At 40.5% G+C, this 25,028-nt stretch overlaps 1 protein-coding gene across 1 annotated transcript in view; it reads right to left on the bottom strand.

The window, feature by feature from the left end:
- Positions 1 to 25,028, bottom strand: part of ACBD6 (acyl-CoA binding domain containing 6) — a 110,348-nt gene that overhangs the window by 48,384 nt on the left and 36,936 nt on the right. Inside the window, exons 4-6 of the mRNA XM_089671482.1 lie at positions 12,509 to 12,594; positions 9,655 to 9,760; positions 2,430 to 2,519 (exon numbers count right to left, since the gene is read on the bottom strand). Coding sequence (XP_089527608.1) covers positions 2,430 to 2,519; positions 9,655 to 9,760; positions 12,509 to 12,594 — 282 coding nt within the window. The remainder of the gene's footprint in view (positions 1 to 2,429; positions 2,520 to 9,654; positions 9,761 to 12,508; positions 12,595 to 25,028) is intronic.

Genomic DNA, 25,028 nt, shown 5'->3' with positions numbered 1-25,028 from the left:
GACTGCATAATACTGGAAACCATTCATTTTGCTGTATCTTGTTGTCACATGTACAGAATAAAGCAACTTCTGGATGAACACAGTATTGGTGAGTTCAGCTATCTGATAAGGATTGCCCACAGTGATTATATCTGCTTATACAGGCTAGGCAGAGGTCTCACAAGGGATAAATTGCTATCACCACAATCCGAGTCAGAATAGTGCTGTCAATCACAGCTAGTGAGCGAATGAGCAGAGATAGGGGGTAGGGACAAGCCACGGCTCTGTTTGTGAATGGACACACAGACAAGTGGCTCAGGAGTGAGCCTTCTTGGGTGCTGCCATAGCAAGCTACTTGTTCTACTTGGGGCAGGAGCGCCAGCAAGGGACCTGAGAAGAGGAGGAAGCCAAAACCATGACACAGAGGAGGCAAGTATAACATGTTTGTTCCACTGTAGGTAAGAACATAGCCACACTTTTTGCTTGCTCCCAAGATGGACCAGGAACTATGGACCACAGGATGTGTAGCCTGCGTACAGAAGTGTGCATGACAGCAACTAAAGTGCACTTCTCCTACAACCGAAAGTGAGGGGCAAGAGGAGAAGTTTAAGAGCTCACCGGCGTTACATGGATGCAGAAAAAACACAGTATGAGTCAATTTAATGAAAAATGGATTACACGGCCATTAGGTAATGGATGTGTATGGATTACTTTTGGAGAATAAGCATATCGTTTAGTGTCAATTTAGGAATTTTCAACAAAAGCTAAGTATTTTTGTTGACATGGAAAGATTTGCTGCTACTCTGTAGCTTACACGGGCATACAATTTAAGACTTTTATTGAATATACATAAAGGGTTCCACTGTAGTAAGAATACTTCAATATAACCTGAACTGTAAATGTGATCCAGTTATTTTATTATATGGGGAATGGAAATCTATCCAGCAAGACCTGGAAGCAGGAGAACCTCTGTGCTCTTAGGATGTCTGGGCTGCAAGTTGTTGTCAGTAATGAGATGGATTTGGCAATGGATTGAGCGCTCAATAATAATGTTGTTTGTGAGAATCTCTCCCCGTGGAGACGCTCACTCTGCTATTTATTATCTCTGGATTGTCTTCCTCTGAAAGCTTCAAAAAAGACCCCCACCCTGCTACTTGTTTCATCCTCCATCCATACAGCACCATTTATTTATAACTACTTCTACCATCCAAGTTCTGTATGGGAAGGGGGCTGTATTTTAAGGGGGTATCCTGTAAAACTGGTTCACAGTGTTGTCTGAAAAGGTTCCAGAACAAAGCTTCAGTGCAACACAACAAAGCACTTAGGGTTTGGACTAAAACAGGAGAAAAATGACTTCGCCAGCACAATGCCTACACTAATCATATACTGCCTACCTGCTACCTGGATCAGGCACTCATCTCATCAACACAAAAGAACTACTTATGTTGACTGAAGATTGCTAGATTAACAAATAGTTGGGTATGCAGTAGAAAAGATTTGTTCATGGAAATAAATAGAATACTACTTCTGACAACCTTTAAATGGGAATGTAAAATCACAGTTGATATTTTGATGTTAGATTGTAGAGAACTGAATAATCTACCAGCTTCACACATCTCCTGTACAAACAAGCAAATACCATAGAACATTGAAACATGAAATGCCTCCTCGGGTGTTCCAAAGAAGCCTCTGAGCTTAAAAAAACAAACACTTAATGTAAAAACAGATGGTTACCCGCTATCCTGCCTGTTAATAACAGGACAAAAAGGGGCTATGCACAGCACAACTGTCGGGTAATATGCAAAAACAGTATACAGAACTAAATCCACAAATGGCCTGAAGGCAAGTCAAACATAATGAAGGACACTGGACAGCAGGTACATGGTGGAGAACACTGGACACTAATGTCTGTTTAGTGTTGGTCTTCATACCATTACTGATAATATTACTCAAAATAAAGTCCAAACTGCTATGATACAAGGATAGCCATAGAGCACCATTTCCGCTGTAGGACTCATTACAGCATCATATTTCACCAGGAAACAGATGCAGGCAAAATATAAAAGTTCCATCCTACAGCATTTCACCCCACACAGCATTATTCAAAGTGCATTATTGTATACAACGCACAAGCAAAAAATGCAACATGTCCTGCTTCTTTTCAAAGCACATCAACTCAGCTCCCTGTTACATAATTATATAGTTAGTCTGGCTGAAGAAAAAAAAAAAAAAACAAAAAAAAACAAAAACCAAACACCTTATAATCCTATACCCACAGTTGATCCAGAGAAGGCAAAAAACCCAGCAAAGTATGATCCAATTTGCTTCCAGATCAAATTAGATGAACTATATCCATAAAGGAAGAAGGCAAATTGCAATCTTCTTCCAATGGTAGGTGGTTTGGCAATGCTGTCCAACACTGCCGGTGTAAATAAGCCCTGCATGCTTACCTGCATGTTTATGTGAGCATTATGGAAGAGAAGTGTAGACACTAGTTGTGTGTGTCCTCTATCACAGGCCCAGTGGAGGAGGCCGCGACCCTATAAAAAACAAAAACACAAATATACAGGAATTTATAAATAAATGTGACTTCCAATTGATCCTTTACACAAGCCCTCCAAGTATCTGAAATAATGACATTGTAATGTACCCATAAATTGTTTACATTTTTTTCTTCATTGAAACCTTAATTTTCAATAGTTGGTCTAAATCGGTTTAGATTCTTCTTCCCCCCCCCCCCCAAACATCAATATCTTGGTTATATAGGCCTAGTGAACAAGAGGCAATGTATGAGTGTGAAACAAAAAAAAAAAAAAAAAAAAAAAAAAGTTGTTGAACATTAAGTTCATCATAACTAGCTAGATCAAAATCTCACATATTAAAAAGGTGGACAGTATTTCTTCTCAGTTTTCGCTCACTTTTATATAACATAATTTTCATTATAGTACATGAAAACTGTACTGTAGTTACAGAAACAAATTTGGCCATTCTAGATCACTGTTTTGAGCTTTATAGCCAAAGACTAAAGGCTGCCCATACAATACCCAGTTTTTTTGTTTTGTTTTTTTTCTTTCCTTCATTCAGTCAGCCAACTAAACAAAAAAACACAAAAACAAAACTGAGCTGGTTTTTCCATCCACACATTTGAGGTGGATGGGGAACTTCTCCCTGCTGTTTCATAGTATTTTGACTGCAGGACTCCACTCTTCTGAACTGGTGGAATTCCCATCCAGGTGTAACCAGCTTTAGAACCAAGTCAAAAGGGATGCATTAAACTCTTGTTTCTTTTAAGTGAAAACCATGACAGCTCTGCGACCTGCTTCCTAAAAAAAAAATAAAAAATAAAAAATCTATTGCAGATTCTATCCTTTCTTTGAAAAATCAGGCAAACGAGTTGCGTTGTGTTTGCTACAAAACACGCACAGCCCACTTCAGGTACAATCCTGCATGAGCGCCTCCTTAGCAAGAGGCTTGCTATGAGGGCACTGTGAGAAGAGGAGCCAAGATTGCCAGTGTGGGACCCCAGAAGATGAGCTTCAGGGCCACTCTGCGCAAAAACCATTGCACAGATCAGGCACATATAACATATTTGTTATTTTTAAAAAAAAAAGTCTTTACAATCACTTTAAGTGGCTTTAAAGCAAATCTGTTGCTTTGCTCTTATATACCCACCATATAATTTCCTTTGCCCCCCCCCCCTTGCTCCATTCAATGCTAGGAGCTAAAGAAAATAGCATGTACTTCCGAGTATAAAGTGGCATGCAACTTAATGCATATTCCAGGCCACTCAGTGCTGTGACATGGGGGTCCATAGCCAAGATTCCAGTGACTTGAAGCAAAAAGGTTTAAAGTCCACTGCCCAACTAACCCCACAATTCTTTGCCGTTAGACTTTGCCTCATCAAAAGGCAGCTATGGTTGCCAAACCTTTTGTAGTTCTCTGATGAAATGAATAGAGGCCAAAATGACCACTAAACTGTATATTTATAATATTAAACTATACTGAGATTTCAATATAGCTACTTTGAAAATATTTCACTGCCACTTCTACTCACTAGATTAATAGAAAAAATGATATCACAAGTATGAATGAGCCGACAGTCTTTAGGTAAAATGACTTCACATCACAAATAGATAAAATATGCAACCAGTGGGCTGCTTAATGTGAAAGTCTAGATCATATCACCAATACCTCAGGGAGATACATATAAAATGGTAGGCACACAGTAACCCCTCCCAATCCTCATTAATTCCCTGTGTCTCAGGCCATGAATTGATAATTGTGTCCCAGACTGAAAAGAGAACATATGCAGGAACTGCTGAAAGCAGAAGAAATTAAATAGATACATCATAATATGAGTCAAAAATTAGGCTCCTTTCACACAAAGGGTCTGATCAAGTCCACCTGTCCGTTTTTCAAGCAGACCTGATCGGATGGTTCATTTACCCCCATGGACTGGCAGGTATAAAATGGACTGCTGATCAAAATGAAGTCTGCCCCATGTGAAATGGGCCTTAAACATACACCCAAAACAGTAAACCAATCAGCAAATTATTTAAAGTAGGAATTATTGAGTTAGTGGGTAAATTATGTCCTATAATTGGAGGTGCGGCTTTAAAAAAAAACAAACAAAAAACCTTGACTTATAACATCCAAGTGAAAGACATAACACCATGTCAGAAAACCCCCCCCCTCAAAAACAGACTCAGTTGTAAAAAAGATTGAGTCGGTATTTTGTTGAACCACCTTTTGCTTTTATTACAGCCTTTAGTCTATTGGAATAGGTCTCTACTAACTTTGAACATCTAGGATTTTTCAATATGTGACAGCTCTTTTTTGCAGAATTGCTCAAGTCCAGTTAAATTGGATGGTGACCGTTTGTGAACTGCAGTCTTCAAGTCAAGCCACAGATTTTCAATGGGGCTTGAGTCTGGGCTCTGACTAGGCAATGCAAGGACATTCCTTCAACCACTGTGTGGTCATATTTGCTGCGTGCTTTGGGTCATTGTCATGTTGGAAGGTAAACATTCTTCCCATTGATGACTTTCTGGCAGAGGGCAGCAGATTTTCCTCAAACATTTGACAGTGCTTTGCCTTCTAGTACAAAGTGCTTCAGTCCCTGCTGCAGATAAACACCCCAATAAAAAAGGATATTACCACCTCCATGCTTTACTGTATGAATGGGGTTCTTCTGGATGGTGAGCTGTACTGTATTTTCGCCAGACATATCGTTTAGTGTTGAGGCCAAATAATTAAATTTTAGTCTCATTGATCATAACACCTTTTTCCATGTGGTCATGACTGCACGTGGCCTTTCTTGAGAAGTATTTTTTTCTTGCAACCCTCCCATACAAGCCACACTTGTGGAGAATTTGTGATATTGTTGTCACATGCACACAATGACCACTCTTTAAATTCCTGAAACAGCTTCAGAGTTGCTGTAGGCCTCTTGGTAGCCTCCCTGGCCAGTTTCCTCCTGGCTCTTTCATCCAGTTTGGAGTGACGTCCTGATCCAGGGAGGGTCTGTATTGTACCAAAGACCTTCCACTTCTTAACAGACTTCACTATGCTTCTAGGCATTGATAAAGCCTTTGACATTTTTTGTAACCATCTCCCGACTTGTGCCTGTCCAAAATTTTATCCCAGAGATCTTTTGACATAGTTGATTGGTTGCATCAGCTGCACTACCAGGGAATGAAATGCTATATGTATAATGCTAAATGTATTATATCTTTCACTTGGATGTTATATGTTGTACTGAGTAAATACAGCCAGATAAGAAAAAAACGTCCGTCTATATTTGAATCTGTATAGGAGTGGTTTTATAATTATAAATTAGCTGCTGCACCTGCAGGGCATTAATAATGAAAATTGCAGGGCCTGCATCCCTTTAGACATGATTTCTCATAGGGAGAAACTCAACAAAATTTTTGTTGCAGGGGGAAACCAAAAATCTGACTTGTATCCTAATGCAGACTTTAGGGAAAAATCAGTAAGCCAATCACAAATAGAAAATTACATTTTCAGGGGGCGTTCTGTACATAGTTAGTCTGGCTGAAAAGACAAAAAAGTCCATCCAGTTCAAGCATAGAAAAAAAAAAAAAAAGTTATTATCCTATACCCACAGTTTATCCAGAGGAAGGCAAAAAAGAAACCCAGCAAAGCACGATCCAATTTGTTCCTGCTGGGAAACAAAAATTCCTTCCTGTTCCCCCGAAAGGCAATCAGATGTTCCCTGGATCAACTTAACCTATAAATGTTAGTATCCAGTTATATTCTGGATATCGACGAAAGAATCCAGGCCTTTTTTGAAGCAATCCACTGAGCTGACCAGAACCAACTCTTGAGGGAGTCCATTCCTCATTTTCACAGCTCTCACTGAAGAAACCTTTCCGTGTTTGGAGATTAAATTTCTTTTCCTCCAGAGTTATTCACCCTGAGGTCAACACAGAGTTCACTATATGAACTACTGATTTATTTATAAATGTTGATCATATCCCCCCTTAATCTCCTCTTCTCAAGAGAGAATTCAGTTCCTCTAATCCTTCCTCATAGCTGAGCTCCTCCATGCCTTTTATAAGTTTGGTTGCCCTTCTCTGTACTTTCTCAAGTTCCCCAATGTTCTTTTTCTGAATTGGTGCCCAAAACTGAACTGCATATTCCAGATGAGGTCTTACTAATGATTTGTACAGGGGTAATATGATATCCCTCTCTCTGGAGTCTATACCTCTTTTTATACAAGAGAGGATTTTGCTCGCTTTAGAAGCCGCAGCTTGGCATTGCATGCCATTATTATGCTTGTGATCTACCAGAACCCCCAGACCCTTCATTGATTTCCCTAGTTGTACTCCCCCTAGTATGTATGATGCATGCACATTCTTAACCCCCAAGTGCATAACCTTACATTTATCAACATTAAATCTCATTTGCCACATAGTTGCCCAATTAAACAGTGCATTAAGGTCGGCTTGTAAGTTGAAGACATCCTGTAAGGACGTTACTCCACTGCACAGCTTGGTGTCATCTGCAAAGACTGAAACTGGATTTTTAATCCCAGACCCTATATTGTTTATAAATATATTAAAAAGTAAGGGTCCCAACACTGAACCTTGAGGTACACCACTGATGACCCGAGACCAATCAGAGTATGAATCATTAACCACTACTCTCTGAATACGATCTTTTAGCCAGTTTTATATCCATTTACATACTGATTTTTCCAAGCCCGTAGACTTTACCGTACACATTAGCAGTGTGTGGGGAACTGTGTCAAACGCTTTTGCAAAATCCAAGTATACCACGTCCACCGCCACCTCACTGTCCAAGGGTTTGCTAACCTCCTCATAAAAAGAAATCAGATTTGTTTGACAACTGTCTTTCATGAATCCATGCTGTCTGTTGCTTAAAATATTTTTTTCCCAGCAAGAACTCATCTATGTGGTCTTATTAAACTCTCCAGTACCTTCCCAAATATAGAAGTTAAACTAACAGGTCTATAATTACTTGGTAAAGATTTTGACCCCTTTTTAAATATTTGCACCACATTAGCCTTACGACAATCCAGTTGTACTATGCCAGTCATTAAAGAGTCCCTAAAAGTTAGAAACAATGGCTTTGAAATAACAGAGCTCAGTTCTTTAAGGACCCGTGGGTGTATGCCATCCAGTCCGGGTGCTTTATTCACCTTTATACGGTCTAAATATTTTTAGATCATATCAATTGTGAGCCAATGTGGATCATCTGGAGCTGTGTCAATACCATGCCCATTATGGACAAGAGCTCCCCCATACTCCTTTGTATACACAGAGCTGAAGAAGGTATTAAATAAATTTGCCTTCTCTTTGTCCCCAGTCCACCCACTCTAGATTAATTTTGTAAAGGGCCCACATGCTCAGACCGAACCTTTTTACTATTAATACATTTGAAGAATTTTTTGGGGTTGGTCCTGCTATCTTTTGCAATCGGTCGTTCATTTTCAATTTTTTCAGCCTATATTTCCTTTTCGCATATTCTGTTATATTCTTAGTAATGTTTAAAAACGATGATAGTGTTCCTTCTTTCTTATATTGAATAAAAGCGCTTTTCTTATCATCTATAGCTTTTTTAAACTTTGGCTGTAAGCCACATAGGTTTGATTTTTAGCCTATTAAACTTGTTGCCCATGGGAATATATTTTGCAGTGTGTTCACATACAATCTTTTTTGAAGAACTCCCATTTCTGTGTTGTGTTCATTGATGCCAGTATTCCCTTCCAGTCCAAGTCTTGGAGAGCAGCTCTCAGCCTTGGAAACTTACCTCTTGAAATTGAGCGTTTTTATTTTTCCCGTACGTACTCGCTGTTTACAGCGAACAATAAATTAAATCATGTTATGGTCACTGCTACCCAGATGTTTTTTTATATGGACATTCGTAATAAGCTCTGCATGGTTTGAGATTACCAGGTCCAGTAGAGCATCATTCCTAGTAGGGGCCTCTATGAACTGTACCATAAAATTGTCCTGTAGCAGATTTAAAAATTTTTAACTGTTCCTGCAGTACCATAACTCCAGTCAATTTCCGGGTAGTTAAAATCCCCATTATCACTGTACCAGCCCTTGCAGCTCTTTCGATCTGTGCAAGGAGCAGAGTCTCCACCTCCTCATTAACACTGGGAGGCCTATAACAAACTCCAATGATTTCCTTTGTAGTACGCACCCCCATGTGCAGTTCCACCCACACTTCAGCTTCATCACGCTCTCCATCAACTAGGTCCTCTTTCACACTCGCTCTGAGATCACTTCTCACATAGAGACCAACACCACCACCTTTCCTATTTACTCTGTCTCCTATTTACTCGTCAGGAATTATAATGGCCCAGTCTGCGAAGAATGAAGCCAAGATTCAGCAATTCCGATTAAATCATAGCTCTCTTTATGCAACAAAGCTTCCAACTCACCTATTTTGTTTGGCAGACTTCTGGCATTGGTGAACAAACACTTTAAATTGATTGACACCTTGTTCACACGTATTTTGCATATTTTTTAGTTTCATACAAAATGGTACCAATTCCACTGGTTGTTTTTAACATGGGAACCTTCTTATCTGTCATATCCTTCCCCCCCATCTTTTCCCATTCCACCCACTAATAAGTACTGACCCTGACATACTGTGTACAGAACCCCTCCAGGTAGCCATACTGTATTTTACAGAAATGTACAGCTCCGCAAATTAAAAAAGGAAAGGTACATTTTTAATTGCAATGGGACTTAAGTCGCAATTGAAACGCTACTTTGTTTTTCTATTTGCTACTTTTTTCCATACAAAAGTGGAGTTACCCTTTAATACTGTTTAAATTGCTTAACTGAAGCAAGTATTTAACCGAAGAGGCCTGACAGTTTTCTGATATTTACAGCATGCAGGCAATCTGACATTTTCAGTAAAAAGGTTTTCAATGGCTGCAGCCCTTGTATTTTTCTTGTGATACTGTAACATAAGTAAAACACCCCCCACCCCCCCTTTTTTTTTTTTTTTTTTTTTTTTTTTACAGGGTGCTGCACTACAGCAGTGATATGTTGCTTATTCTGGTGTAGTGTTTGGGTACAATTCTAAATGTGAGGAGCTGTGGAATGTGCATTTTACCAAAAAATTACAATTCACAGTTCTGAATGTGATTTAAAGAAAGTAACCAATGCATACCTCATCATCTGCCACATTCACCTCAATTGCCCCTGTAGCCAGGGCATGTGATATTCGCGAGATGTCATTCTCCCGGCAGTAGTCAAAGATGTCTTTATCTTCATCCCTGCGAGAACAAAGATTTGCTGTACATATGACTCATTAATGGCACACATTTTGACATGGATGCAACAGTAAAAACTTGAACTCTGAGCACCTAGTTTGATTCATGGAAACCTAAAAAAGCATCCATGCGGTCAATAATAAAACAAACAATTTAGACATTTTCTAAATTTTCTAGAGAAGTCCAATTGGTTATTATCAAATATGATATTTTGGTTTTCATACAGACAAGATTAAATGGAGTTTTCAAAGCACAATGGCTGCAGAGATGTCTAGAAACCTATATGGGAAGCCCGCTAAATCTGAGTCAACTGGATCTGACAATTTAAAATGAAACAGGAATACCTCTGCTCCAGCTGTCACCACACAGCCTGCACCACCATGTTTTGCACATTAAATGCCTTTATTCATCACCCAGAGTAGTCTGAGCTCTTGAGGGCACAGGTATGACAGTACCAACCAGACTTTCAAGTCAAGTGCCTAGACCCAGCTTCTCCCACCAACAAAATCTCTGTTGGCTCAAGACTAGGATGAATAGCTTCACCGACCAACTGCATTTCTTGGGAGGTAGTAGGTGGGACAGGGCTCTTGACCAGGAAATCTGGTGAGCATTAATCACCACTGTGCCAGGAATTAGGGGCACCAAGGCCCCTGAATAAAATTATATAGGACCTGGCATGTGGCACCTGGATGTGCTTGCTATATCGTGACACTAATGGTAGGTGTATTTTTATTCCATTTTCGTCTCACTTCAAGGTTAAATCATTTGGACTGACTAACACATTTGCAAAGTTTTCCAAAAGGAGTAACATCTAATACACTGGTTTGTTGCCTTGCATTTAATCTACATAAAATATGATGTCGCAGTTAAGAAAAAAAATATATCTAAAATAAGGTAATTTCTAACCGATAAAGCAGGCACAGAGAAAAGGAAAAGAAGCGTGTAAAAGGTCCTCATATAACTTCCTCCTGGTACTCTGGGGATCAGAATCACATCACCTGTAATTATTTCTAGTCTTTAATCAGCCAATGCTCACCGCCACTTAGGGACCAATAGAAGCAAAAGCTCATTAAGAGCAGCGTCCACAGCCCCTGGTAGCGCAGTGAGCTTTTAATTGCTTAGTGTGATTAAAGCAGTGGTGCGAGTGTGATCATTTTCATAAGAATGGGGTAATGTGGGCAAAGGGGGGTTTGCCATCCCTGGGGTGCCCAGCATACACACACTGGGCAATCATGCAATTATTCACACCAGCTGATCAGTTCCATGGCTGCATGAACACAGTGCTGAGCACATTGCAGGAGGTGGGGGAAAAGCAGTCTTAGAGGATGATGGGGATTACTCTGAGCCCAGTAAAGTAGACAGAATATGCAGTTCAGCAGGACTTCAGACTACTACCTCATAATTGGATATACTGTAGTAGATCTAAAATGGCTACTAAATACAGAACTGCAGATAACTTCACACTCAGTTCAAGCTAAGCTGATCACAAACAAGCCAACCTTCTATTAAAATGACAAAAAAGAGATCTACTAGGCCAGACATGTCAAACTAGAGCTTTCTGGGCCACATGTGGTCCACTTTCTCCTCTTTCCCAAGCTAGTTTAGTAATTTCAAATGAATAAGATCCTGGTCTTTTTACAGCTCAAAATGGTGATATTCCCTGTCAACTGTTAGGAGACCTTAAAAAAACAAAAAAAACAAAAAAAAAAACCCCAAAACCAACAACCACACACACGGTACAAAAATAAAATGGACAAATAAAACAATTTAAATCACTTTTATAAACATGGCTTTATAAAGAAAAAAAAAATCAAACCCTAGAATCATTGTAACATTACTTCAATGTAAGTGTGTCCCTTGCAAAAAAAAAAAAAAAAAAACACTGAGGATCTCTTTGGGATAGCTTATTCAACTTTGGCACTTTATTTCATTTGAGTATGGCATGCATTGTAATAAATTTTGGATAGATGGATACTAATAACCACTTTTTCACCCATCATAGCACTGCTGCCAATAGGGTATCACCAGCTTTAGACGCATGCAAGCTTACACATTATGGCACAGAGCAGTGTGCAAAAATCACTGATCCCAATGCAGTTTACAGAGATAACATTTGTTGCAGTACCTTACACATGATTCTTACCCTCTGTACGGCTTTACTGATTAAACCCAATGGCTGCCACGTGTTTACACCAATAAAATTTCATTTGTCAAATAAGGTAATTTATATAAAACTTAGTTGTGATTTTTACTCATATGTTATATGGTCTCCATTAATAAAGCTCTGCGTACATAATCAGTTCCCAGAAACCGATACAAGTCACTTGTATGATCCAATGCATGGCTAGTATGAATTCTGCTGGTCTGTGCACAGCTCCGTAAAAGCAAAGGCCTAACTGCCTGGCCACACAGACTGACCTGTGATACTTAATGCCAAAACAGTCCATTTATCTAGAAGAGTAACTAATCAATTGCAGAGCCCATCAATCATCCCTGGTGGAACTAGTCGGGTCTGAGCAGAGAGGAGAGGACAGATGGCTGCCCGAGAGAGAAGGATTAATTCAATTCTGATAGATTACTGCAAAGCTTCATGGAACAGAAAAGAGGGGGGGACGAGAGGCACAGTGGAATGTGGGAGACCCGTTATGTGAACAGAATAAAAGTAGTATAAAAAAGCCACAGGAGATATGACAGGTTTGCACATTCATAGAAAGAGGATAAAAGAAGAAGAGAGGATTTCCCTTGAATTACCTAAGTGTTTCCTGCACCTGATAAAGGCAGCTGACCACTCGTCCACCGAAGCTTGCCTTGTGCTCTTCAACAGGATCCTCAAATGACTGAAAAAGAGATATATTTGGCACATCAAACTCTGGAAAACTACTAAAAAAACAAAAACAAAAAAAAAAACCAAACAAACAAACAAAAAAAAAAAAAAAAAAACTTCAACATGCTACTTTTACTAGCCGAAAAACACAGCCTCACTTCTAAAAACTCAACTTAGAAGTGCATGAATAGCCAAATTGTTTTTGGCTTTGCATAGAGTAGAAAGGGTCAGAATGTTTCAGGTTTGTTGGGTAGATTCACCATTTTTTGTCCCATTGACCATGGTTTCTGAAAAACAAAGTGAAGAGAAATCCAAAATGTTTTCCTTGCCACCATAGCAAGTTTAAATATTTTATAAGGGACATGTTCTAGTGACAACTGTCTGAAAAGGCAAAATTTCATCCCAGTTCATTTGGATCAAAAAATAAATAAATAAATAAATAAAAAGACCATTTGCTATATAGAACTTTTAACTTAAAAATTACAAACTAAAAATACTTGTTTCCCTTTTCTTTGAATGTATATAAAGTTATTTGTTCTATACAGGAGTCCCAAGGCGTTTCTAAATAGCAAGCATTGCTTTCCAACTCTCTGGTTAAAACTCTACAGGGCCTGTTTGTGCTCCCATCTTGTCTTGGTTGTCCAGATACAGAACAATGAGGGAACATTGTCATCCTAGGATTGGTAGTATGTTCCTGGCAAAATCACCAGGTAAAAATGTAAAAGAAAAGAAGCTTGAGAAGAAAAACAAACGCCGCTACCACATCTAAGGACTGAAAAGCTGCCATATATTGAATTCTGCTTCTGAGTTTCAGTTCATTTTTATTAGCATATTTTCACTTTTGTCAGACGTAAGTGGAGAAAATCCCACCGAAGTTTGACAAATAGGTGGGGTGGACATAACCAAAACTTTTCCATGAAATAATGGCCAAATAGCAATGGCGACCATTTGTAAATAGGCCTTTTACTATAAAGTAGGATCCCAATAGATCGTATCTCAAACAAAATAGGAGAGCCTTCTTCCAAAGCTCCTTAATTTATGGGGATTTTTTTTTATGTTTGTTCAAGAGATTAGCTAACCTGTGCTCAGCAGTCCTTCCGGCACTAGAAATATGGTTAACAGTGTACATTTAGAGGCTTACAATACTCGGCCATTAAAAAGGTTTTAGAAAAAAAACAAAAACAAAAACAAAAAAAAAAAAGGTACCCACATTAATGGAAAGCTATAGAACCCCAATCCCACAAGTTGCTCAAAATACTAAGCACATCAGCCACGCCTGTGCAAGAACAAGAATTTGCATAGCACAACGTTTAAAACATACACATTTTCAGTGACAGCCAAAGCTGTATTTCAAGTGTCCATCTGCAGCAGAAAGAGTGTAATAAATAATGCTGTAGAGCCGTAAATTACCAATGAGCAGGACATTAAAAGGCAGCAGGCAAGTAAACATGAACCAGCAAAGTAAGGGAGGAAGACTTCCAGGTTGCATATATTATACGAATATCTTTCCCAGTTTATAAATGCATAGATTTCCTATAGTTTAAAGCACCACAACATAACCCAATCTAAAATGAACATCTGAAATCTAAGCAAGCCCGTTTTTTGTGCAATATATTGTTCATTCACATCAGTCCCTGCCGTCAAGGAGCTTACAATCTAAGGTCCTTTACTCACATTCACACATACTAGGGCCAATATAGACAGGAGCCAATTAACCTACCAGCATGTCTTTGGGGTGTGGGAGGAAACTGGAGTGCCCGAAGGAAACCCACAGGCACAAAAAAATAAATAAATTTTGGCAGGGCGTGCCATGGTTAGGATTTGAACTAATGACCTTAATGCCACTAGGTGGAAAATGCTAACCACTTAGCCACGGTGCTGCCCAGGAGCACCAGAGGGGGACCTGACAAGAAGATTGGAGCTGCAAAAAGTAGGTACATATGACATGTTTAATGTTTTATTGTAAACCTTCTACATTAAAATAATAAAGCTAGCAATGGATTCCAAACTATGCAAATATCAGAAGTAAAAATTAACACCCCCCTCCCCAAAACAGGATTCATTTTAACCAAACTAGAGCGTGATGAGAGAGGATACGTCAGGACAACTTCTTTGGGAGCTGAATGGTAAGCTTGGTTAATTGGGAGTCAGTGACAAGCACTAATGTAAGATCTCAAAGACATTCGAGCCAAACTTTAGGTTGGGTGAAGCTTTTCGTGATGGGAAAGATTCCCAATACTTGAGCCAGTTTTAGTAAGCAGTAATAAAGTTCCTTCAACTTTGTTTCAGGAGGGTGAGAGATACAATCCAGCATTTGCAGACAGCCTGTATAACAAAGAGAGACAGGAGTTGAAGTTAAGCGGGAAGGACACTGAGCCTAAGCAGGTTACAAGTCTGGAAGGAGCCTGTTGGAACACCCGAGAGTAGATACTTGTTCTTAGGAGTGAAGATAAGAAATGTTCCCAATGGGGTAATAACTTAAGGCCAAGAAGGCAACTCAGGTGACAATCAAAGCGCCTTTGCAGAACAACAGGATAAGGAGGTGGGTTTGACCTGTATCCAAGGGTCCCAGGTAGGAGGTGCAGTGAGAGAAAGCATCAGAGGTTCTGACCAAGGAATTAGCTCCATCAGGGAAAGATTCAAACTCTTTCTGAATGTATGTCATCGGGAGAGTAGAGAACGTACGTCCAGATGTTCTTATGAGCAAGGAAGTGGAACTGAATCCTCAGCAATAAGGTATGTTTCTCCTCTGTCATGGCCCATTTCAAGGGGAGTAATGTATGTCCTTTAGCTATAGAGGAATGTGTGCTCCTTTGAAATATAGGGTGCCCTTCTCCCTAGCTTTAAGAAGAATCTCCTCTTTCTTGAAAAAGTAGACTCTGCACAGGACATCCCACGGCAGAGTAAGGTTTGGGTTCCAGTAGCTAGGCATTCAGATGATCCTATGGATATCTATTGAGTCCACCTTGTTCCCCACGAATATGCTGAATATTCACTGGACTGGCAGTAGAAGGTCATCTTGTCCTATCGCTTCTGGGATGCCAATCAAGCGGTTATTATTCTGTCAACTGTGGTCCATCAGGTAATCAGCATGAGATCACAGCATCTGGTGCTGAAAATGGTGAGCCCGTATGGTCTGTTGTAGTTCTGACTGTATGGTCAGAGACAGACTACAATCTTTAATGTCTCTATGCAGTCATGGAAGCTTTGCATGCAGCGGAAAATGTTCTCCATGTCCTGTTTGGTTGGCAGGAGGGGGAAGTACTGCTTCATAGGATCTTGTAAACTACACTTTTTCCTGATCACTACTTGATTCTGAGGAGGCTTGAAGGTGTGAAGTTTGAGAGCAAGATCAGGTAGGAGAAAGGAAACCCCTCCGTTGGGCACCATATTGGCCAAGTGAAAATGATCGGCAGAAAAAAAAAAGCCCTAACATCTTTTGTGGCAACCAGGGAATCTCTTGAATCCATCAGTTGGGGCATCTTATTTTAAGTTTTACCCATCTTGGGTGCATACTCAAGATTAGGACTGGTCTAAGATATGAAGGCCACCGACAACCTCCCCTCCAACTATTTCAATTTATACTGTACAGCCACTAGCAGAAAATCAGGTTTAGTTGAAATTACCTAAAAAAGTATGAATCCAAAATGATTCATCCTTATACATCACCTACTCAACAAAACCAAGAGATTTACAGTACACGTGCCCAAAAAACACCAAGAAATCTAGCCTTGCAACCATAATTTTAGGTTAGATGCCTAGCATACGCAGATCATTTCTAAAAACAGCCTGGGTATGGCTGGCTACACAAACGGATTTATAGTTAAAATCCCAAATCTGCAGCACTTCTTACAAACATAATGGGGGCTAAAGAAAAACTGTACTTCACTGAAAAAACAGATTTCAGTCTGCCATACCTGGTGGTAAATAAACTCACATGCTGGCCTTATATCTTTCAGGTGCTCTACTGACAGACAAATAATGTGTTACTGCCATAAAATGATTTACCATAACCAAGTATTGCACAACACTTTTTTTGTACTGTGTATGGACTGTACTCAAGTCGTTGTAATAGCTCACTAATACTGCTACAGTCACCTTCAGAAATCACTATACAGTCTTCAATCCATTCAGTATATGCCAAATCAGCCATAACATTATGATGACCCACCTAACAGTGAGTAGGCCCCCCTGTTGCCACCAAAACATCTCCTTTTGCAGTCAAAACAGCCTTGACCTGCTGCGGCATGAATGTAACTAGACCTCTGAAGATATACTATGGTATCTTGCACCAAGCTGTCAGTAGCATATCCTTTAAGTTCTGTAACTTGCAAGGTGGGGCCTCCATGAATCAGACTTCTTTTTCCAGCACATCCCATAGATGTTCGATGGATTAAGATCTTGAGAATTTGGAAGTCATTAAACCATTTTCACAGTGTGGCAGGGCCATTAGCATACTAAAAGAGGCCACTGCCATCAGGGAATACAGTTTCCAACAATGGGTATACTTGGTCACCAACTATGTTTAGGTAAGTGGTATGTGTCAAAATAACATTCCATCAGAACATTGCTCAAAGCATCAATCTGCCTCCGCTGGCTTGCCTTCTTCCCATTCTGCATCCTTGTGCCATCTTTTTCTCTGGCAAGTGATGCACTCGCACTAGGCCATCCACATGATAGCCACATATGGGTCCATCAGGAGCCTATTACAGCCCAGTTGGAACTTTAAAGCTTCATGCTGCACTCTGTCTGAAGGCACCAGCTGAACTTTGAGCTGCATCACCTCCCGACACCAAACAAAATGACAGAGTCCCTGCAGGTGGCGAACCAGGTCAGAGGAAAAAGATAGAAGTTTCATTGTCTCTTAAGAAAAAAAAAAAAAAAAAAATTTGGCAAGTGAGAATGGAAGCATTGTGACCAAGTCATTTTGTTCCATTTTCCCAAGCCAGACCATTGAGTAATGCAGATCTGCACAAAGAATTTTTAAAAAGTTGGAAAAGGTCTGTGCACTAGTAATCAAGTAAAAGAAAACAAACACCCTATATCTATAAGCTGCATGAAATCAAGGTAAAATGTTGTGCAGAGCAGGTGTGCGAGGACAAAATACAAGAGACTAGACAAAAGTTTTTTTCAACCTGTCCAATCGCTTTCTCCAGCAAGAAAAGCAGGACTGTTGGAGATCAAGAGACTAAAAGACATTGAAACCTATGCAAATGCATAAACCAATAGGGATACAACCCTTCAGGCTCCACTAGGGCAGGGACTTCAATTAGTGACCTTATGTACTCTGTAATGTGCTGAGCAACACAACTATATTAGAATGCAACAGACAAACAGTTATTCCTGGGTGTTTTTTTTTTTTTTTTTTTTTTTAGTTAGCAGCTCACAGCCACTCTAATGTCCATATTTAGCGGTAGGATTCCTTGCCAAGATCTGCACTTTCCTATACCAAATCATTTTGCCCCTGGCGCGTGCTTTCCCCAGCTGAGCAGAAGGAGGGGTACATGGATTGAAGAGACCGATGTGGCCCTGATAAACAATAAAGCAGCTCTGTCTCTACAGACTTCCCTGGTGACAGATGTTTCTAAATGGTGCTGTTATTTTATGCAAATACACGTCTGCTCCGGTTTCTCATTTACATACCTGAATACTAGCAGCTAAGAGCTTGGCAATAAACCCGCATGCAGAATTATTGCCACAGGTTGCAATGTGCAGACCGCATGGGGGGGGGGGGGTGTAACTCCTTATGTGCCAAGGACATTTTGCAGACAGTTATGATTCCTATAAACTTTGGTCAATGCCAGTAAAGACTGCATTGCAATCTGTTAATGGAAAGCCCAGCAAGAGGTTAGCCTAACCCCCCCCCCCCCCAGCATAACAAGTCTTTACATCTTCAATCTAAGGATGACAAATCAGGGAATGGCACCAGCATTTGTTCCAGAAGAAATGCTGCTGTCAAGGAGTTACAAGGCAGATTGCCTTCCATATGGGGGCAGAGAGGAACCGGCGTGAAACTCAAGGGGCTAACAACAACCTGTGATTCTCCAGCTACTGCTAAAACTACAATTCCCAACACTGCTTGGATGCCAGTAGATACAGGACAGCTGGAGAGCCACAGGTTCCTCACACCCAGCCAATGTTTGGTAAATTAAATCTGTGTGCCCATTCACATCTGAAGGCTTTTCACTTGCCGTTTTAACTCATTACCGCTGAACTCCAGGCAGATAAAAAGAAATTGCTAGTCGCTTGGTTGTTCTGTTGATTCAACAAATAATTTCTAACCAGAAGCTCTGACTTTAATGACTACATACTTCTTCCAGATCAATAATTATGTTCTGAATTACCATGGGACATGGCCAGGGGCGGACTGACAACTAATGGGGCCCCCGGGCAAAGGCAAATCATAGGGCCCGTGTCCTCTCACACTCAAACCACACCCAAAAAGGCCTATGAAAAAAAAAAAAAAAAAAAAAAGTACCATGGGCATCTCATGGGGCCCTCAGGCAGTGCCACAGTGACTAAATGGTCAGTCCACCCCTGGACATGACAAGTAACATGCTCACACACAGGTCAGCAATGTCTGCCTTCATATTTCCCTCAGCACAAGTTTTCTTAAAGTAGCATTAGGCCCTCAAAGAAAAAGAAAAAAAAAAAACAAAAAAAAAAAACTTCCTTCCTATTAAAGGCTATATCTACTTTTAGCCCTGTTCACACCATTGCGACTTCAGATTTACAAAAAATAAATAAATAAATAAATTGCGTCTAATATATATCTGTGGCACGGTCTTAATAGGTACGATTTTAAGAAGCGCAAATTCAAAAATAGTTCCTGCATTACTTTTTCACCATTTAAGTGCGATTTAACTCTTATAGATTAAAAAAAGTAAATGGCAATGACTATCAGTGCTACTTTAAAGTTACACTTTAAATGGGAGCAAGTAATACCACTTTGAAAATCACATTCAGTGTGAACCAGGGCTTGGAATCATGTTACAGCAGTATTTAGGTTGTAAGAATCTGCTAAGCACACTAACTCTCACCCCTTTAGGCTGCACCCACACTTGAGCGTTTTGTACCTTGAAGCGCGAACCTCCAAAACAGCTTAAACTTAAAAAATGAATTGTTCTCTATGGTGCCTGTTCACGCAATCAGGTGTGAACAGGCACCATAGAGAATTGATTTTTTTTTTTTTTTTACATTTCAGCTTTTTTAGAGCTTCAAGCTATAAAACGCTCAAGTGTGAATGCAGCCTTTGTTTTTGCCCAGGAAGAGTATCAGACTTGTTTCTTTTAGGGTACCTTGAGTCAAGTTCCCTTGACGGTTTATGTAATGCTGCTGTGGCATTGTTCAACTGTAACTTGGCTGGGTGACCTTGCAAGAGGGAGGTCAAATGATGTAGAGATTATCTGTTGGCTCTCATATCCAGAATGTATTTTTGACCAGTTAGAACCAAGTACCGTATTTTCCGGCGTATAAGACGACATTTTAACCCCTGGAAATCGTCTACAAAGTCGGGGGTCGTCTTATACGCCGGGTGCTGTGCTGAAACCTTACCGTACTTCCGGGTTGACGCTACTGCGCATGTCTTCGGCAGCAGTAGACGATCGCGGATCACCGTAGCTCGCAGAACTGCATGAGACGTCGGATGCAGCAGTGCTCGATTGAGCTTGACTGAAACTGTGATATGCAGAGAAGAGATACACAGTGATTCTGCGCATGTCACAGTTTCAGTCACGATCAATCGAGCACTGAACGGCTGCATCCGACGTCTCATGCAGTTCTGCGAGGAATGGTGATCAGTGATCGTCTACTGCTGCCCTAGACATGTGCAGAAGTGTCAGCTCGGAAGTACCGGTATGGTACTGCTGCATCCGACCTTGTCCCCTTAACTTCTATGAGATACGGTAATTATTAATATTATAATGTCTGTGGCAGTTCTGTGCAATTTATGGTATCTTGGAGACAGGCAGGGCTGGGCAGGCAGGGAGAGCTGACCCACCCAATCCAAGCAGGCTTTGTATGCAGTGTGCACAGAAAATACTGGTACATTGCTTGCCGTGATTGGTTGGAAGAGGGGGGTAGTCTTATACGGCGAGTATAGCCCAAACCCTATATTTTAACAGGAAAAGTAGGGGGGTCGTCTTATACGCCGGAAAATACGGTACCTTGACAATCAGGGAACTGCAAACTCTGCCCCAGGCTATACAGGCTAGCATCTATTGGAACCAGATTCCAGGGCAAGTGAAGAAAAGCATTTTCTTAATCTAGGACAGGATTGGGGATCCGCCATCTCAGGGAGATCTTTGGCTGGACAGAAGAACTGGATTTGCTAGTCCCAGATTGTATGTTGGATTAAAAAGATCCAGAATGAAACTGGGCAAAGGGAATTTCCCAAAAAAAAAAAAAAAAAAAAAAAAAAAAAAAAAAAAAAAAAGGAGGCGGTTACCATAAAGCCCAGAACCCTCATGCAGAAGAAGTGAGCTGAGGGATGCTATTTTGGCCTGAGGGTCCTCATAAGGGACCTTGAGGAAGCAAATATTTCCTGAGGAAGGAAAATTCTGGTTTAGGGTGTGATTTGGCCCAAGAACTCCAGGCAATGTTTTGGTTGGATAGTAAACTTCCTATAGTCTGCCCTCCAGTCCCAAATATGAAGGAATTGGATAATAATTTGTAAGTAGAATGAACAAAGTGAAAGTTGTCTTACAAACCCTACTCCAAGGAAGCCATGGCTTACATACACCTGAATGTATGATGACCAACATATGCTGTATGTGGTCTAAAATCTACATAATTTCAATATCAGACTATGTCTGCACTATATGTCATTGGTTCTAAATGTGCCTTTGCCCACTGGGGCATAAAGGAATGAGTTGTATGGATCTGTCCACTGACCTAAAGCAAGTAATAATCTTATTTTGGGATATGTGACTGAACAAGACAATACTTTTTGTTCCAAAGGAAGCTCCATTGTATTGAAAAGTAACTTTGACATAGTACGGTAGTTATATTTGTGTAATTATATCTATCTGCACAAAAAACTATTGTCAAAAAGTATTGCGACACCTCCAAATCACTGGATTCAACTGGGAATAGCAGCAACCTAGCCACGAAGTGGTAGGCCACGTAAAATGACAGAGCGGGGTCAGTGCATGCTGAAGCGCACAGTGTGCAGAAGTCACCAACTGTCTGCAGAGTCAGTAGCTAAAGACCTCCAAACTTCGTGCAGCCTTCAGATTAGCACAACAGTGCATAGAGAGCTTCATGGAATGGGTTTCCATAGCTGAGCAGCTGCATCCAAGCCTTATATTGCCAAGTGCAATGCAAAGTGTCAGATGCAGTGGTGTAAAGCACTGCACAACTTGACTCTAGAGCAGTAGAGACATGTTCTCTGAAGTGACGAATCCCGCTTTGTCTGGCAATCCGATGGACGTGTCTGGGTTTAGCAGTTGTCAGGAGAACAGTACTTGCCTTATTGCATTGTGCAAAGTGTAAAGTTTTGTGGAGGGTGGATTCTGGTGTGGGGTTGTTTTAGAATATTAGACTGTTCAAAAAAATAGCAGTGTTTGTATTTTTCTTTACAATCTCAAACATTCACTATAAAAACTGAAAAATGTTTGAAGATTTTGCTTTCCTTTGAATCACTTAATATTTAGTTGTATAACCACTGTTTCTGAGAACTGCTGTACATCTGTGTTGCACCAACTTCTGGCACCTGTGAACAGGTATTCCAGCCCAGGATGATTGGACTACATTCCACAGTTCTTCCCCATTTCTTGGTTTTGCCTCAGAAACTGCATTTTTGATGTCACCCCACAAGTTTTCTATTGGATTAAGATCTGGGGATTGGGCTGGCCACTCCCTAACATCAATCTTGTTGGTCTGGAACCAAGATGTTGCACGTTTACTGGTGTGTTTGGGGTCGTTGTCTTGTTGGAACACCCATTTCAAGGGCATTTCCTCTTCTGCATAAGGCAGCATGACCTCTTCAAGTATTCTGATATATTCAAACTGATCCATGATCCCTGGTATGCGATAAATAGGCCCAACACCGTAGTAGGAGAAACATCCCCATATCATGATGCTTGCGCAACCATGCTTCACTGTCTTCACAGTGTACTGTGACTTGAATTCAGTGTTTGGGGGTCATCTGACAAACTGTCTCCGGCCACTACACCCAAAAAGAACAATTACTTTCATCAGTCTACAAAATGTTGTGCCATTTCTCTTTAGGCCAGTCAATGTGCTCTTTGGCAAATTGTAACCTCTTCAGCACATGTCTTTTTTCAACAGTGGGACTTTGCGGGGGCTTCTTGCAGATAGCTTGGCTTCACATAGGCATCTAACTGTAACAGTACTCACAGGGAACTTTAGACCTTCTTTGATCTTCCTGGAGCTGATTGTTGGCCGAGTCCTGCCATTTTGGCTATTCTTCTATCCATTTGAATGGTAGTTTTTCACTTTCTTCCACATCATTCCGGTTTTGGTTGCCATTTTAAAGCATTTGCAATCATTTTAGCTGAGCAGCCTATCATTTTCTGCACATCTTTATAGGTTTTCCCCTCTCCAATCAACTTTTTAATCAAGGTACGCTGTTCTTCTGAACAATGTCTGGAACGACCCATTTTCCTCAGAATTTCAGAGAGAAATGCACTGTAACCAGCATGTACAACATTTGCTGCCTTCCTTCCTTAAATAAGGGCAATAATTGCCACCTGTTTTTCAAAGAATGAATGACCTCACTAATAGAACTCCACACTGCTATTATTTTGAACATTCCCCTTTCAATTAATGATTCAATTACACAGAATCAGCAGCATGCATGTCATGACTGTTGGATTTCTATTACTCTACTACACCTGCTAGTAAATTATTTTCCATGTAGAAATAGCATTTCTACCAAAAACAGTGATTGATCCGGTTAGTGATGTCTGACTGCTATTTTGAACACAACTATTTATATCTATCTACATCTCCATCTATATCTCTATCTCTCTATTTCACACACTGTACATACATATATACACAAAGACCATGCTGACACAAGCTGAGAAAACAACAAACTTTATTAGACTGCTGCTACTCCTTCACAGCTCCAGGCTGTATTACATAACTTTAGTAGCAAAAAATCAGGTTTTGGTTTTGCAGTCTAGCAGTGTTGAAAAAAATTTAGTAACTGCATGGACAATATTACAAATCCTTTGGCAGGTAATAGCAGCTCCCCTTTTTATCTTTATCATAACCAACTCTGTCTGTACTATGCAGCAAGTTGTCATCCGTTGTAAACTAGACATGCATCCCGTTTGTCCTAGCAAAGGGTTAAAAGTGTTAATTTTTAATAAAAAAAAAAAAGATCCCTCAATCTGTTCCCTAATTTCAAATGAAAGCTACTCTTAACAGTTTCAAGCTGCCTATAGAGTCATATGCATTAACCTGCTCCAATGAAACCGGGCACATTAGGTGCACCTGTTCAATTGCTTGGTAACACAAACTGCTAATCAGCCAATCATATGGCAGCAACTCAGTGCATTTAGGCATCCAGCGGTGTTGAAAAAGACTTACTGAAGATCAACCTGAGCATCAGAATGGGGATTTAAGTGACTTTGAATGTGGCATGGTTGTTGGTGCCAGACAGGCTGGTCTGAAAATCCCAGTAGATCAGCAGTTTTTTTAAATACTCACACACAACCATCTCTAGGGTTTACAGAGAATGGTGCGAAAAAGAAAAAATATCTAGTGAGCGGCAGTTGTGTGGACAAAAATGCCTTGTTGATGTCAGAGAATGGGCGGACTGATCCGAAATGATAGAAAGGCAACAGTAACTCATGTCAATAGTGACCAAAATCTGAGGAATGTTTCTAGCACCTTGTTGAATCTGTGCCACAAAGAATTAAGGCAGTTTTGAAGGCAAAAGGGGGTCCAATCTGATACTAGTAAGGCTACGTTCACACTAGCCTTGTGTGCAGGCGGCAGAGAGGCGTTTGGGAAGCGTTTTTACCGCTTCCCAAACGGCTCTGCCAATTCTGCACATTACAGCACATGGTGCTGTTTTAATGGGAGCGTTTGCGTTGCTTCGCGGCAAAACGGACGCCTCTGGTCGAGTCAGGAGGCTTTGAAGCCTCCTATTCTCGTCTATGGTGCCGCTCCGCAAACGCCCGGCCGGCGTTTGCGGTGCGGTAACACCACTCAAACTGCATTATAGGAGTTTGTGGGGCGTTAACGCTCGACAAACGCCTAGCAACCGCCGCTAAACCGCGCATGCAGCGTTTGCCGAGCGTTAAAAAACGCTCAGCAAACGCCGGACCAACGCTTGCCAAACGCTATAGGGGCGTTTGGCAAGCGTTGGTAAAACAGCCAAGTGTGAACGAGCCCTAAGGTGTACCTAATAAAGTGGCTGGTGAGAGTATATTTATAATTGGTTTTAGATGTGTTGCGTGAATGGGAACACAT

The sequence above is a fragment of the Staurois parvus genome, unplaced genomic scaffold, assembly GCF_062004578.1.
Source record: "Staurois parvus isolate SC_StPar_1 unplaced genomic scaffold, SC_StPar_1.0 ptg000106l, whole genome shotgun sequence".
NCBI classification, from domain to species: domain Eukaryota; kingdom Metazoa; phylum Chordata; class Amphibia; order Anura; family Ranidae; genus Staurois; species Staurois parvus.
The sequence above is the reverse complement of the archived record's forward strand: the minus strand, read 5'-3'. Positions and strand labels throughout refer to the sequence as shown.